General features: G+C 43.5%; 1 protein-coding gene across 1 annotated transcript in view; it reads right to left on the reverse strand.

Moving 5' to 3' along the window:
- Window positions 1-345: 345 nt before the first annotated feature.
- Window positions 346-17,503, reverse strand: part of LOC148517020 (vitamin K-dependent protein C-like) — a 43,466-nt gene continuing 26,308 nt past the window's right edge. Inside the window, exons 6-8 of the mRNA XM_088479266.1 lie at window positions 13,170-13,267; window positions 9,801-9,915; window positions 346-947 (exon numbers count right to left, since the gene is read on the reverse strand). Of these exons, the coding sequence (XP_088335392.1) occupies window positions 346-947; window positions 9,801-9,915; window positions 13,170-13,267 (815 nt within the window). The remainder of the gene's footprint in view (window positions 948-9,800; window positions 9,916-13,169; window positions 13,268-17,503) is intronic.

Consider the following 17,503-nt stretch of genomic DNA (forward strand, 5'->3'; position numbering starts at 1 on the left):
ACACATTTGACAGGTCACTTCCTGTACGCTATTTGACGAACGAGACCAAAAAAACTCGCAATCTGCCGTACGCACATGCGCAGTGTTACACCGACGCATGTGCGGTTAGTCAACATCGGAACACAACGAGCATACTGCTGTTTGCGAGTGGCTCTGAATGAGGGCCAATGTTTTTAATTGTGAAACTAAAATACAGTTTTCCATAACACAATCCCCTCCAAATAAAATGACAAATAATATATTTCCATGCTTGTTCTAACATGGGTAAAAACACAGTTTTCCTAAAAATGGTTGTAATATCGGATTATCATTGAAATGCATTTGGACAAGGCGAGTCCTAACATATCAGCTTTTACTTGATTTTTGTTTATTTGACTTTATTTCTTTTATTTCTTCTTTGTAGTTTGCTATTTGCTGACTGATCCATTCAAGGTAACGATCTACCTTGGTATATACTCCAAAATTATCCAATCTTCCGCATCCCTCTCCCCAGCTCACTAAGCCAATAAGAAACCAGGTGTCTCCAAACATGGTGACCATGGGCCCCCCACTGTCTCTAGCGCAAGCATCCATATTGTCCCCCAACCTTCCAGCACATAACATATTACCAGATACATAGTTCTGCATAATGTCAGAGCAATTCTCATGCGCAACTATGGGGATTTGTATTACATTGAGGATCTTAGAGCTGTTTCGCAATGATCCATCCTGGCTTCCCCAGCCAGTTACTATGGTCTCAGTGCCCTCTAGTGTCAGATGTGTTTCAGCAAGTCGTTGACTTGGTAGACAAATGGGCAACACATATGTGCTATACACAGCTGGAGTTTTGAGTTGCAGTAGGGCAATGTCATTATCTGTAGTCATAGGATTGTATTCAGGATGCAGGATGAACTTAGACACATAGATCTGCTGCTCTGTGTTTTCCAGTTCCCAACGTTCATATTCACCTGTGGTGTGACATTTACAGAGAGATACGTAAATGGAGGCTAAGATCCAGTACGATTCTTATGTGTACTTTTTCAGTGAGTATGTTCTAAAGAATAATAATTGCTAACACAAATCAAAAAATAAATTGAGCATTGGTACTGGATATTTATGAAAAAATTCAAACCACCATAGATAAAAAAAACAGTAGAAAAACCATTATTAACTTAATTACATATAGAAAAACAATAATACAGTATGTAAAAGATAGATAATAGAAAGATAGTTAACTGGACTGATAATTATATAGATAATAAATCTTAATCTCAAATTTTTTGTACAATATCCAAGGTATTAAGATGGAAATATAGACCACAATTATTAAAAATATATACTTCATATATGTAGTTGAATAGACCATACAATTCAGCTGAAGTTCTTGCTTTGTATTAATATAATATGAAGATACAATAAATAACTTTCATTGGCTCAGTTGTCTTGTACTATTATTATTGTTATACAATCCTTGTTAGAAATAGTCTAATAAATATTATTTATCCAATATGGAGATGAATGCAATATAGTAGCAAATGTATCCAGTATGAATACATTTGCTACTATATTGCATGCATCTCCATATTGGATACATTCCATACTATAACAGCAATTTCAGATGTGGATACACATATGAATCATCCCTCATTTACTTTCCGTTTGTTTGCCAGCGGTATACTACAGTCATTATATTGATATATGATGTTTTAAATACATGTGTATATTTATATTCATTGTTATGTGAACTTTTTTATTATTAAAATTGGAGATTGTGTATCCCTTGAGTGTGGCACTGTGTGATAAGCGCAACCTATTAACTCAAAAGAATACACAGATCCTGGATAATGCACCTCCCTCCACTCACTGCCATCCTTTCCTGATGCCAATGCGCTCAAAGAGCCGGATTTAGACCTCAGGGGGCCCTAGGCAAGACAACACTTTGGGGCCCCCCTTCCCTCAAACAATCCATAGCACTATATTTGCATTCTTCATTCATGCAAAGCATCCCTCCCCTGACCCTAACTCAACCCTAAACTCAAACCTCACCCTAACCATAACCTCTAACCCTAATACTCTAACCGCTAAACCCTACATCATCCCTAATACCCCAACACCTAATCTGACCCGAATACCCTAACCCAAACTGATACACCAACCCTAATAACGTATCCCTAATATCATAACCCAAATAAACCTAATACTCTAAGGTTTTCCCTCTTAGTACTATAAAGGCGGAGGGGCCTCTCCCTATTACCTATTAAATACATCACATAAGCCTGAGAAGTGCTAAGGATTAGAAGGTGGCTGCGAGGTGGCATCTGCAGTGGGGGGTGTGGTGTGCACATGCCCAGTATTGTGTGTGACTGTGCTCAGCTTAGTGCAATGATGGGAATTAGTCATCTACATTACACTCTCCCCCCTAACTATCGTGCAAAGGGGGCAATTGTTGAGGGGGACAAATGTCCCCTGTGCCGCCGCCAGGTAGAAGGACTGTTAAGGTAAAGTGGAATATTTTCTAGATTTGTGATCATTAATGTAAAGAAAAAATTAAATAGAAACTTTCTTGTATTTGTACTCTCTTCCTTATACTACTTGTTCTTGTATTACTGCCCACCCATAATATAGGACCCATTGTAAATAGTTTTCAGGCTGCTTAGTACTTGAAAATAAATAGACATCTGCAATCAGACACTAAAATCATGAACTGGCTCTGACAGCAACACATCAGTTCCCAACACCCAGGACTGCCACTCCCCCCTCAGGCAGTGCAGGTACACAGCAGCGGTGCTGGGTTATGGGAAAAGGATGGTCTGTGTGGGAGGCTGTACAAAGGTTCATTTACTGGTAGACATATACAGGTAATGGATAAAGGCTTGGTCTGTGCACAAAATTACTCTATGGCCGATAGTCGCTATGGCCGATAGTCGCCCTCCTGCGCATGCGTATGCGGTAAAATACGCAGCACAAACCAGTCACTGCGATCGGGAATTGTGCGCTCATAGTAAACAGACTGGACGCTACTTTGAGTGACAGAATGTGCCGTTTGTGGGTGGCAACAGGGGAAGGTGCTTTTGAACGGCGAGTGGTGCTGCAAACGCAGTCAAGTCTGGGAGTCAAAACGGAGTTTTATGGGTGTGCATAATTAACAAAGATGCGTCACTGTACACGTCACTTGGTTGTATTTTACACTGAAGTGCTCGCAGTGCTTGCGGTAGGGTAGAGTCAATCACAAGCGCTGCGTTCGCTTCCGATGGTTCTCGATGTACCGATGGTTGCATACACTTCCTGGAGATGACGTGCGCTAGTGGGTGTCTTAAGACATGCTGATGGTCGTCTACATACACCAAACGATCGCACGCCAAGACATAGTGGGCATGCTTATGCCTTGCCGTGCGATCGCCTGCCATGCCGTCACTAAGTCAAATTTGCATACGCTGGGAGCGAGCGTACGCCTCTAGCAAACTGGTCTGAATGAGCTCCCGTGTGTACAAAGATTTCTCACCTAGCATACTGATCCTTATGGAGGAGGCAAAATAGCAGCATAGCATTGCTGGGCATTTGGAAACGTGGAAAAGGCACCAAACTCAAGCATGGCAGTGCCAGAGCACTCGCTGTCACGCTGTACTTCAATGGATATAATTTGACACTAGTCTCACAGATTACTGAATATAATAGGGATAGCATATTCACCTCAAAGTCCTGAAAATGTGTATTCTTTGTGTGTTGTGCAGGCAGTATACAGGGTCCATGGACTAATCCTCATTGATATATATAAAAGAAGCAGTGGCGGAACTAGCGGCGGTGCAGCCGGTGGCTTGCACCAGGGCCCGCTGTGGCGCAGGGGCCCATAGCCGCTGCTGCACCCGCCACCAGTGTCCCCCCCCCGGGCCCCACAAGTGTAGTGCAAACCGCAGTGAGAGCAGTCAGCACTACACAGTAACAAACACACAGCCGCCAGCGGCAGCAGTGTGTTTATTATAGCAGCCAATGAGAGTCAGGCAGACTCTCATTGGCTGCTGCGTCCACAGAGGGAGCTGGTTGTAGCTCACTCATGAGCTCCGCCTTCCGTCTCCCCCTGCAGCAGGTGATGGGAGAGACGTCATGACGTCTCTCCCATAGTGCAGTGCGGGCTGGGAGGAGCGGACAGCAGCGGTCGCGGCAGGAGCGGGGATTCAGGTAAGTTGTGTTTTTTTGTGTGCGTGTGTGTGTGTAAGGGGGCCCAGGAATTACCACAGCATGGGAAGGTGCCGCTACTGGGGGCACTGTATATGGGGGACTACTACTGGGGGCAATGTATAGGCGGGACTACTACTGGGGGCAATGCATAAGGGGGACTACTTCTGGGGGCACTGCATAGGGAAGACTATTACTGGGGGCACTGCATAGGGAGTTACTACTGGGGGCAATGCATAGGGGGGATTACTACTGAGGCAATGCATAGGGGGGACTATTACTGGGGGCAATGCATAGGGGGACTACTACTGGGGGAAATGCATAGGGGGGACTACTACTGGGGGCATTACTACTGGGGCAATGCATAGGGGGGGCTACTAAAGGGGGCAATGAATAGGGGGGATTTACTACTGGGGGCAATGCATAGGGGGGAACTACTACTGGGGGCACTGCATAGGGGGGAACTACTACTGGGGGCAATGCATAGGGGGATTTACTACTGGGGCAATGCATAAGGGGCACTGTCTAGGGGGGACCACTTCTGGGGGCACTGTATAAGGGGGATTACTACTGGGGCAATGCATAGGGGGGATTACTACTGGGGGCAATACATAGAGGGGATTACTACTGGGGGCAATACATAGGGGGGGTTACTACTGGGGGCAATGCATAGGGGGGGTTACTACTAGGGGCAATGCATAGGTGGACTACTACTGGGGCAATGCATAGGAGGGCTTACTGGGGACAATGCATAGGGGGAACTACTACTGGGGCATTGCACAAGGGGGACTACTACTGGGGGCAATGCATGGGGGGTACTACTGGGGGCACTGCATAGGGGGGACGACAACTGGGGCAATGCATATGGGGCACTACTACTGGGGGAACTGCATAGGGGGGACCTCTTCTGGGGGCACTGCATAGGGGGACCACTACTGGGGGCACTGTATATGTGGCCCTACTGGGGGCACTGCACAGGGGGACCGCTACTGGGGGCCCAAAGCATATTCTTGCACCTGGGCCCACCACTCTCTAGTTCCGCCACCGAGAAGCACATATAATCAATAGGGTATATAAATAAAAATATGAGGGGCGTGGCCTGGACGAGCTAGTGATAGGAGGCTGAATCCATAGCTCCTAGGCCCAAAAATCCGATACACGTATCCTGGATCATTTGCCTTGACCCTTACGCTCAACTTTTGTTGGCTACTTACCTCTCCATGTTCCAGGAGTTCCTTGGTCTGCCTATCTTCTTTGGCTGGAGAGATACAGGCGTTGACAGTCTCTCCTTCAGTAACACCTCGTTGCGGGCGCCATCTTGGATCTGCCTCTGGCATCTGATGCGGCTCCTGATTCCAGCGCTGGTTACATCTGTCACCCGGTCTATGTTTTGGAAAGCTGGATAGGTGGCAAATCCTGTCTCTGGCAAATTACAGCTCTGTGAGTTTTTTACAGTCCTGAAGCTCCCGACTGCGGCCGCCATCTTGAAGCGCTGCTCTGTGTCGGTAACAGTCTCTGGGCTGGAGGTACAGCTATTGTTACATTTCTCCTATGCTCTCCAGGGTGGGAGTGTGATAACTGGGTCTGCTGCTATGGCTTATTCTCTGGATCCTCACTGCCTTATCATCCTGTCTGCTAGTCACTGAGACTTCCTATACTATACTTAGGGATCGTCCTCTGGAAGTTTTGTACTATTCTCATCTCCTGATTTGATATACAGTCAGGTCCATAAATATTGGGACATTGACAGAATTTTCAGATTTTGGCCTCTATTCACCACCACAATGGTTTTGAAATTAAACAAACAAGATGTGCTTTAACTGCAGACTTTCAGATTTAATTTGAGGGTAATTACATCCAAATCGGGTGAACGGTGTAGGAATTACAACAGTTTCAATATGTGCCTCACACTTTTTAAGGGGCCAAAAGTAATGGGACTATCAACTCAAAAGCTATTTCATGGACAGGTGTGGGCTATTCCCTCGTTATTTCATTATCAATTAAGCAGGTAAAAGGTCTGGAGTTGATTCTAGGTGTGACATTTGCATTTGGAATCAGTTGCTGTCAACTCTCAATATGAGATCCATCAGAGAGATAGCAAAAACATTAGGTGTGGCCAAATCAACTGTTTGGAACATTCTTAAAAAGAAAGAATGCACCGGAGAGCTCAGCAACACCAAAAGACCCGGAAGACCACGGAAAACAACTGTGGTGGATGACAAAATAATTATTTTCCCGGTGAAGAAAAACCCCTTCACAACAGTTGGCCAAATCAAGAACACTCTCCAGGAGGTAGATGTATATGTGTCAAAGTCAACAATCAAGAGAAGACTTCACAAGAGTGAATATAGAGGGTTCACCAGAAGATGCAAACCATTGGTGAGCCACAAAAACAGGAAGACCAGATTAGAGTTTGCCAAACAACATCTAAAAAAGCCATTACAGTTCTGGAACAACATCCTATTGACAGATGAGACAAAGATCAACTTGTACCAGAGTGACGGGAAGAGAAGAGAAGGAAAGGAACTGCTCATGATCCAAAACATACCACCTCATCAGTGAAACATGGTGGTGGTAGTGTCATGGCGTGGGCATGTATGGCTGCCAATGGAACTGGTTCCCTTGTATTTATTGATGATGTGACTGCTAACAAAAGTAGCAGAATGAATTCTGAAGTGTTTCGGGCAATATTAATGTGCTCATATTCAGTCAAATGCTTCAGAACTCATTGGACAGCGCTTCACAGTGCAGATGGACAATGACCCGAAGCATACTGCAAAAACAACCAGAGAGTTTTTTAAGGCTAAAAAGTGGAATGTTATGCAATGGCTAAGTCAATCCCCTGACCTGAATCCGATTGAGCAGGCATTTCACTTGATGAAGACAAAACTGAAGGGAAAATGCCCCAAGAACAAGCAGGAACTGAAGACATTTGCAGTAGAGGCCTGGCGGAGCATCACTAGGGATGAAACCCAGCGTCTGGTGATGTCTATACGTTCTAGACTTCAGGCTGTAATTGCCTGCAAAGGATTTGCAACAAAGTATTAAAAAGTGAAAGTTAGATTTAGGATTGTTTAGTTTGTCCCATTACTTTTGGCCCCTTAAAAAGTGGGATGCACCATTGTAATTCCTACACCGTTTACCTGATTTGGATGTAATTACCCTCAAATTAAATCTGAAAGTCTGCAGTTAAATCACATCTTGTTTGTTTCATTTCAAAGCCATTGTGGTGGTGAATAGAGGCCAAAATATGAAAATTCTGTCAATGTCCCAATATTTATGGACCTGACTGTATATATATATATATATATATATATATATATATATATATATATTATCTCCCTTCTGTGGTCATACATCTCTGATTAATATGGATCGTCTCCTCGTTGCTATTGTTGAGTCCGAGAAGAGGCTTGTGGCTCGTCTGGCAAATTTGTACGAGGTGCTGCCTTTTCCACGTTATGGTTTACCGTATACTAAGACACGGTTCGCTGATATGGAGACATGCATTCCCATTATGGAGTGTGGCGATAATCCTGCTTTTGCTAGTCTAACTGTCTTCAAGTTTTGGAGAATGATATATCCGATACCATTTGATGCCATTGCCGAGGTTGAGATTACATCCCAGGCCGTTGATTTCTCAGCTAATGGGCACTTCGAATCCGTGATGCCTCTCCAAAAAGCTCATATTTTTGCCTCATATATTGTGCTGAAGATTCTGAATTCAACATTTCAGTATATGTACTTTTCTGTTTGTGTTTGGGTGGGATGGTCCGAGATTCCTTTTTTCTTTACTATTTTGCAAGAATCTGAGGCTTGGCCTGATTAGTGCTCTGCAGTCTCATATATTTGTCGCACTTTTGATGCCTTTTCTGCAAGTTTTCATTTTTTCCGCACTGATATACAAGTATATATTCTGATGTTTCAAATGCCTATTGCCCCTGTCAATTATCCTGTGCAAGATATGTATATATGTATGTGCGTATATGTATGTGTATATATATATATATATATATATATATATATGTTTTATTTAGGCTGGGAGGTAGTAGGGGTTATATTTCTGATATATAAGTACTCCTTATATCCTTGTCTTTGGTTTCCTTGCTGAGGGGGGAAGGGTTTTTGATTTAATTATTCTGGAGGCCTGTTGCAAGCTGGGGTTGGCCTCCACTAGCTTAAGGCCACTTAGTCTATTGCCCCTGTTTTATCTTATTTTTTAGGTTGGTTAAGGGGAATTGGGATCCAAGTATGCCTGGGTTGGGGTTAGGCCATACAGGGTGGGGGGTTATAGGATGGGTTGTTTTGGAGGGTTTTGATTTGTTTTGATTTATGGCAGATTATTATTAATATTTGTTAATTTTATTTAGTCATATTTTGCAATTATTATGTATCAGGCTTAAGATGTAAGGTACTTTTGTACTTGTATATGACTCTAACACTGGCTATTTATGTTTTATACTTGGTAAATGAGCCCATATGGCGCCTATGAGCTCTTACTGTTTATTGATATACTATGTGGTGCTCTTTATATCCTGATATATTGATTATTTGTCTTTACTTATGTTTATTGCCTGATTATATGTATTTTTGTATATTGTATGTGGTACTCTGTCTGCCATTTATTATTTGTTGTTGGGTGTTTTACTCTATGTTCTCTATTGGGAATTATGCCATTTAAGAAGGTGATACCGAATATTATTCTCTGAGTCAATATCTGTGCAAATTGTCATACACTTGAACAAAAGCAGGCTTCATATGTTCGAGATTTTGCTCTTTACCGAGTTTGTAATAGGCATAATTTGTAATGGAGTCAATATATGTGTACTCGTTTTGTTTATGTTATTATAAAATCAATAAAAACTTATTGAATTAAAAAAAAAAAAAAAAAAAAATGACGTAAAAGGCAATTATATAATAAACTAATAAATCTATCGGAATGGTCTCATCAAAAGAGTGTAGAATTACTCCTGATTGCTTGAACCTCCTGAATAACTTTAAGTGCTCATGCATGAAAGAAAATGCCGTGACCCTACATCGACTAACCGGTAGTACTCTCCCCCAAATGTGCCTTTTCTAGGCACAAATGATGAAGGGTCCACCATATTCCCAAAACCCTGTTTGTACCCTAGTTAATCTAGAATAAACTACTACTCACCTATCTGATTATATGTGGATTCTTATTTTTGTATTGTGATAAACCCATAAATGACTTTAATGTAAATGAATGTAAGCAGTGTGGTAACCCTTTAAGAGCTAGATAGTAAAATACTCCATTTTACAGGTGTTAAATGCATTTTGTTGAACTGTGTACTGTAGAGTAGCTTTAAAAAGAATCCCTTAGTAGTGGCAACATAATAGTGTATGGACTGTTAATTTCTGTAGGCAATTTCTGAGTGACAGGGAAGAGTAAGACTGAGCGGTAAGAGCCACTAACGCGTTTCAGTCATGCACAGGCCATATGGGATGGGACTGGGTAAATCATATAGGTGGATATTATTTCCTTTAACAGATAATCCAGTCTGCTGCCTTCTATGGAGTACAATGGAGTCAGTGAAAACTTTATAACCAAGGAAAATGTTTGCTGCAGTAAAAGTGTGAATAAAAGACACATAAGTAGTTCATCAGTTACATGGACAAACACTTACCCAGCCACACAAAGTACTTTCCAGGCCGTGCCAAACAATGAGCTGCGGTCAGAACCCATAATGGGTGAATCAGGACTCCGCCACAGCAAAACTTCTTCTCGTGCAGCAGTAAAGCCTGCAATCACAAGAGGAAGCAGGGGTACTGCTGGTCAGGAACAAATCATTATTATTATTATCAGCAAAGTGCCACGGTAATGCTCAGCGCTGGACAATGGGAAAACAGCCTGCATAAAACAAGTCACAAAACCATTACTCTATATGCAACATAGCCAGCCACAGGTGAAGTGGGAGACTAAGGAAGGGTCACTGACAGGAACAAATTATTGTAGCTTCAGATAAAGGATTTAAAGTTTACAAAATCAATTTGTGATACCCCCAAACCAGCAATGTTTTCCCCAGAATGGGGTTAACGGCCAGGAGTTAGGACCCTGCTGATCCCCTGGAGATGGTTCTGCTACCAGCCTTAGAAGGGAGACTAGGCTGTTGGGGGCAGAGGTAGAGAAGACCAGTAAGTCCTGCACAAGACTGGGTGAGGAGCAGGCATATTATGAGCAGAGGCTGATTTTCTGGGCACACATCATGTCTTAGGAGAGCCAGGGTAGTGAACTGAGCTGCATTGCCCGTGAGGATACCCAGAGACAGATTGGCCCGTTCCGAGAGCTAACAGAGGACAGAGCCATTTGCAGAGAACCTGCTATTGCTACAGAGGGACACAGTGAGTAACCATTGCCAGATCAGTTAGGTCTAGAACGAGGTGCCTTACAGGACCTCTGAGGTACCAACAACGTGACCGGTGACAAAAGGGGGGGCCCACATGGATAGTAACACTGGTAGCTGACCGGCCCCTGCCGTAGCAGCCACGTGGTTGTGACGTCAGAGGTCCTTTCTTCAACTTGGATCTAGCAACAACCGTGTACTAGCGATGGGCAAAGTGAGACATTGAACTGAGTCAAGCCATGTGGCTCGAGATAGTGTCTTGGCGCACGGTTCTTCTGGAATGCAGAAACTGCCAGACTGACTGTGCCAGTCACAATATTTGCAGCACTTGAGTAAGGGTGCAGCACTGGGCACGCAGGGGTGACACCAACAGCTCCGCCTGCAGCCCCACACTTGCTGATCCCTGCTCTGCAGCAGCAGCATTAATTCTCCCTCCCGGGAGGGGTGTCACCCAGAGCGCCATTGCCCATCACTACAGTGCACACCCCTGGGAGGTAAGCGCACCACCATGACCCAGCAGCAGCCTCCCCACAGTTCCCCAGCGAGGTGTCAGACTCGGGTCAGGGTGCTGTGTCCCGGGAGTCACCCAAAGTGCCACACACTGCAGAGCTTGTTTATGTGGTGATTGGGGAGGCTCGGGCGGGCTAGCCACTGCCAGTGCCCAGAGGGCATCGGAGCTGGGAGCCCGGGCAGCTGTGGTGGAGACTGGAGAGCAACAAGCTCGGAGTGGAAGTACCTGCTGTAAGCGCACAAATCGCCACTCACACGTCACTCACTGCTTATACCCCACTTAGTGCTGTCCCTGAGTTAATGTTGCAGTAACAGTTCTTGTGTTTGAGCAGCTCAGCGTGATCCTCTGGGGGAGACTGTCACTGAGAGGCTGCTGAGTATCATGTCTCAACACACCAAACTTTTCGTGACTCGAATCATTCGAACATCTACAAGATTTAAGTCAATGTGTCGAGACATTTACTACATCAATGACAGTTACCTAGATACTGCAGCTAGGGCCGGTGCAAGGTTTCCAGGCACACTAGGCAACATTTCAGCAACTGCCCCTGCTCCCTCCAATTCATAAAGTCACCAGTTTATAATATGCACAGCAGTGACACTGACACACACACAGCACTCATACATACACACACACTACCAGGACTCCTACATACACACACACTAACACTGCCAGCACTCATACATACACTAATACTGCCAGCCCTCATACACACATACACTAACACTGCCAGCACTCATACATACAGAACAGAGAACCCTTACCTGGCTCCATTCAGCTGCAGCAGCAGCAAGCCTGTTCCTCGTGCTGCTTAGGAGGGCAGAGCTTCCGATGTGAGTGACAGGCTGGCAGCTCCGGAGGGAAGGAGGGGAATGCAGGAGAAAGGGCTGTCATCACTGCTGCTAAGTGCTGACTCTACCTGACTGACAGGTGAGATTGCAGTGCCAGGGGCTGGGGGAGAGATCCTAAGGCTTGCAGGGACTGAAACAGGCATCCCTTTCTCGCTTTTTTTTTGTGTGGATCCAGTGGCGCCCTCTAGGGCCAGCGCCCTTAGGCACATGCCTAAACTTGCCTAATAGTAACGCCGGCCTTGACTGCAGCAAGCTATATTGTACCCCAGTGCAGTAAGGGAGACAGGATCATACTAGTAACACCAGTGTAACACAGTGCATGTCCTGAGTGGCCACAGTTACAGGGACAGCACAGCCACTCCTGTATCTCAGTATACAGTGATTCCCTGCACCTCCTTTATGTTTATGTGCACCGACGAGAGCCTGTACAGGGAAGATTAAGGGACAATAGCAAATGTAAAACAAGTATTATAAATGTCAAATTCAGAGTCGTAACTAGACTTTTGGGTGCCCTGTGCCAGAAAGAGCATTGGCGCCCCCCTCATTTTTAAAAGGGACATAATACACCCAAAATGAGCCATGGCTTCATGGGGAAGGGCCAGGGAAGAGATAGGAGAGGCCAGGAGATGCTGGGGATGAAATAAGGGGAAGCTACAAGCAAGAATGATAATAAACAGAAATTTGACAGGCCCAAACAGCATCTGTGGTGCCCTGTGCGATGGCACCGGCCGCACTACCCTAGCTATGGCCCTGGTCATATTGAGCAAGTTATAATGAGCATTGGAAAGTGATCATAAGTTGATTCAAGCAACTGCATATATAATTGGTATTGCTGTATCCTTGCATACTTTAACCTTTATTCAGTACAGTACAAGCTTGACGAAGTGTCTCAGCACAATAAAATGAACATCACTTTCCCCAATGTATGTTTACTGTGCTGGGTTCTGGGGGTCTCCTGTCTCTCTGTCGTGGTAGGAGGAGCCTAGAAGAGGAACGGCCCTGATCCAACCAGCGATCCACTCCCAAGCAGATTCCAGAAGAACGGCAGGTACGATCTACTCACTGACATGCCACCAAATTGGGAATGTTACAACTTATGAGGTCCGTCTACTACAGTACATTACTACATAGGGAGTGACTGCTACCTGTGACTCCTTTTATGCTTGCCATCTATACCCCTGTGTCTCTGCTGTTGCCCCTCTATTATAATCCATCACTGTCTTAATCTTATACTTGATTGTTGTCAATCCCACTATTGCATTACTGAGACAAGCAATTAGATGTACTTACTTGCCAAGGACTGTCTCCTTTACGTCCTCTCTTTGCCCCCGTGAGACGGGCTGAATACTTGGGGTTGAATATTTTCATTTTGCCACAAGGAAATTCCTCTGTAAGACACAGAACAAAGGTTGTGCCATTCACAGACAGACATGAGTTTACTTGAGGCACAAAGGGCATATGACAGATGTTTCCAAACTCTGCCATTACGCTTCATGTTTTAAGGATAGCCATGCTTAAGCACAGGTGACTTAATTAGTACCTCAGTTAATTTGATTTATCCATCTGGACTCAAGCATGGATATCCTTAATACCTGGACAGTAAGGTTGAGTATGACCATCACATCCTCTCTACACTACCCAGCTAACCTGTCTTCTGTACTTATTCTCATTATCCCAGTGTGAACAATATTTCAAAGGAGAAAGCTCATTTAAAATGTGACCTAGATTGCTACAAAAATGATATAATTTCTACTGTATAAAGAAAGTAATGTGTGGTTAATTGATTGGAAGCAATAGAATAAAGCAAAGAGCCAAACAGATATATTTACAACTTTCTACAAAATACAGAAAAACATAAAGACATTCAAATTCTGAAAACATGATAGTTAGGTATGGGGATATATGTAACTGCAGCAACAAAGCACCCAGCACTGTACAATATTCTTTACAGCACCAACACATGTAAAAACATCAATACAGAAATTACAAAAGTACTCTCACCAAACTGTAATATTGAATTATTTTTGAAGATCCTGGCCTCTGCAGTTAGGCCCTTAGCTGGGTACACACTGACAGATATATTGGGCGATCAATTGCTCGGCCAATATATTTGCTGCCCGTCAGCCAGTGCGTACCAGCGATATGTCTGTGAGCGATGTCGTTCACAGACATATCGCATTGGCTGTGCTGCACAGATATCTGCAGACATATCTGTCCATCGGCAAATGTGTACGGGCAGTCTGCAGACATATCTGTCCATCGGCAAATGTGTACGGGCAGTCTGCAGACATATCTGTCCATCGGCAAATGTGTACGGGCAGTCTGCAGACATATCTGTCCATCGGCAAATGTGTACGGGCAGTCTGCAGACATATCTGTCCATCGGCAAATGTGTACGGGCAGTCTGCAGACCGCCCAAACATATGCAGCGGCAGGCACCCCCGCCAGCGGGACCCACACCCTCCTACACACTGAACACAGATGATGGTTGTTCGTACACACTGAACAACCATAATCTGCAGATATATCTGTTTAGTGTGTACCCAGCATAAGAGTCATATGCGGGCAGACTCTGAAAATACGCTGCAAATCTTGAAATGCGACTCCCTCGCCTTGTACTATCTGGCTGAGATGAGACTGGATTGTAACTGGAGTTGTGGCTTCACTGACAGTATAGAAAATGCTGAAAATTGCAGAAACCAATACAATTAATAGACGGATAGAGCAGATAATAAGTACCCAAGTGGATTGCAGATTGGTGCATTTGCAATGTTAGTCATAGTTGTCGACTGTTTGGCTGCCCCTTTTGGAAAGGGGCAGCCAAGTGTGTTGGTAATTTTGCAGGGGGTGGTGCTGTCAAAACCGGATAATTGGCGAAGACAGAATCTGTTTGCAATTGGAATCTGCGCAATGCTATCTTGTAAAGGGCGTCAAGACTCCATCTTAGAAATAAAATCTCACAGCACTATTTTGTAAAAAAAAAGGTACATAGTCAGCCTTCCTCAAACACAGGCAGACAGTGTTTTACACAAACACTAACTTATTAGCATTTGGAACCCTATACAAAGCCCATCTGCAACCCAAAACAGGCAGAATAAACAGGGAGGCTCCGACAGCACAGCTGGAAGCCTCCTTCCTGTATGAGGATTAAATTCACTGTATAAACACATTTTGCAATTGCAGTTTAAAAACATCAGAAAAATACATGTGTGCTTGTGTGTGTGTATATGTGTGTAATATATATATATATATATATATATATATATATGTGTGTGTACATGTGGCCCATCATGCATGGACTTATGTGTATAATATCACACACAGACTTATATTTGAAAAGTAGCAAAATTCCCTGCAACTCATACACTCAATGTTAAACAGAACACAGTCAGTTTTTTAGTGATCCTTCCCGAAATCATACTGGCATGGCCACACACACACATAGATGCCCTTCCAGCTTAGTGCTGCTCGCTGAGTGCCCCACCGACCCTCAGACACACAATGCAATTCAGTGCTGTTTTCCCCGCATACATACATTTAAAAGCAATGGTCCCGTAACGCAAAAAGGATAATTATTACTTGGTTTATAAACGCAATGTCAGTATATAAAGAAATGAATGTTTTCTGTAACTATGGCTTAGTAAATGACAATTGGACTGTGTGTGGAGCCGTACTGATCTACTCTGTTTCCACAGCGTTCCGGTGACATCAATATGAAGATCAGAACATGCGGCTATGAAATATGAATGTTAGAGAGAATAACTATTTGAAATGTTGTTTGCCATAGCAGCTTAGATTTGCATGTGGGGGATACAAAAGGAGGTTGGAGACCTTTTGTATCCATTTGGAATTGTCCAATAAATGCCCTGTAACAGATTTCTAACCTTTACCAAAAGACAATAACATGGTGTAGGCTTGTTTACATTTTTGTCCAAAGGACTGGTTATTCCAGTCTAATCAATAGAGATAGCTAACTGGGAACAGTAGTTCAGGTAACCAAAAGGATACTCCCTTTCTGATGACCTCACAGGTAAAAGGGGACGGGAACATAGCATGCACATCCTGAGAACACACAGCCAGCAGACACACTTGCAGATCTTTGGAAGAGAGAGGTTCGCTCCCTCACAAGACAACGGAAAAATGGGTCTCAGTTCCACTGGGTTATAGCTAAGTATAAAATGTGCAATATTTAGCCTATTTGGGTGTCTGTAGCTATGTTTGGTGTTAATCTGTTATTAGCTTAGCATGGTGTGTGGTTTGTAGTTTTCTAAGGATATTCATGAGTCTGTGTTAGCATACAGTGGATGATATATTATCTAATCTGTACTCTTCATCTACACTGTAGGGTACAATAGTCTGTTATCAGCATGCAGGAAAGGGATTGATTATGGAGTTTTTGTAATATTTGTAAATGATTGATGCTGGTTGATTGAGATCCCATGTGTTCTGTGTTAGGGCCTTCCCATGTGTTCTGTGTTAGGGCCTTCCCATGTGCTCTGTGTTAGGGCCTTCCCATGTGCTTGAACAATATCTCTGCTTGGGAGAGATAGGCTTGGTATGTGTTGTGTACTCATGAATGTAATCATAGGGTGGTATCAGTTATATATTATGGAAGTTGAATTAATAACAGCTTTGAATGGTCATAAGTAATTGCCGTGTGGGTCAGATAGGTATATTGTCTGCAGTTTATTAGAGATGGCTATTTCCATGTGGGGTGAACAAAGGAAATTATAATTCTACCCAGTTATCGTGTTGTATGGGTCAGATAGGTATATTGTCTTTATTATAATTGTGATCATTGATGGATGGATGATTTACAGAGTTAAAACTTAATGTGAGTTTTCAAATTGGAGTTTGCCTAGGGATCATGAGGCTTGCAAACAAAGGAAGAGCAAGTGTTTCAGCCCTTCCTCCTCCCCACGGTCTAGTGGGTACTGGATGAGGTCTGTTGTAGGATGGTATTGTTGTATATTGGAATCAGCTTGTGTTGTACATGTTGGAATATTAAATGGTGCAGTGTTTGCCTGATGTGTTGGCATATGATACCCAGCTTGCATATTTAATTAACTATGGCATTATGGGAGATTTCAATGAGCTTCATAATGGAGTTTGTTTGTAGACCATGCGGTTTGGACAATAGGGCAGGAAGCATTCCTAACCCCCCCCCCTCACACACAAACACAAACACACACACACACACACACACCATCACCAGCCATCTTGAACATATGCTCCCAGCAGACATTGATATCTCTCTCATTGTATTTTGATGTGTCTCTTTTTCTCTCTCTGTCTCATATTGCTCATTGTATTTTGATCTTTAATAACTGTTTCATGTATTTTAACTGTACCTTATGACCTAATGTTTGTACAATTTATTTGCGCTCATTATTAGATCATAGCGTTGTAACATCTGTACTTTTACCTGAATAATAATCTTTAGCGCGTTAGACCGCTATTCAACTGTCTCAGTATTTCATTAATGGTATAATCAAACACAGCGCTAATTAGCGACATCTTGTGGTTTCAGAAGGTATAGGCAGGTTTTGTCTTAGAGGTTCTAGGCAGGTGAATCTTAGAGGTTTATAGGCAGGAATGTATTGGTTTATTGGCAAAGTCAACAG

The sequence above is a fragment of the Taudactylus pleione genome, unplaced genomic scaffold (genome assembly GCF_031769625.1).
Source record: "Taudactylus pleione unplaced genomic scaffold, aTauple2 ptg000229l, whole genome shotgun sequence".
In the NCBI taxonomy this organism is placed as follows: domain Eukaryota; kingdom Metazoa; phylum Chordata; class Amphibia; order Anura; family Myobatrachidae; genus Taudactylus; species Taudactylus pleione.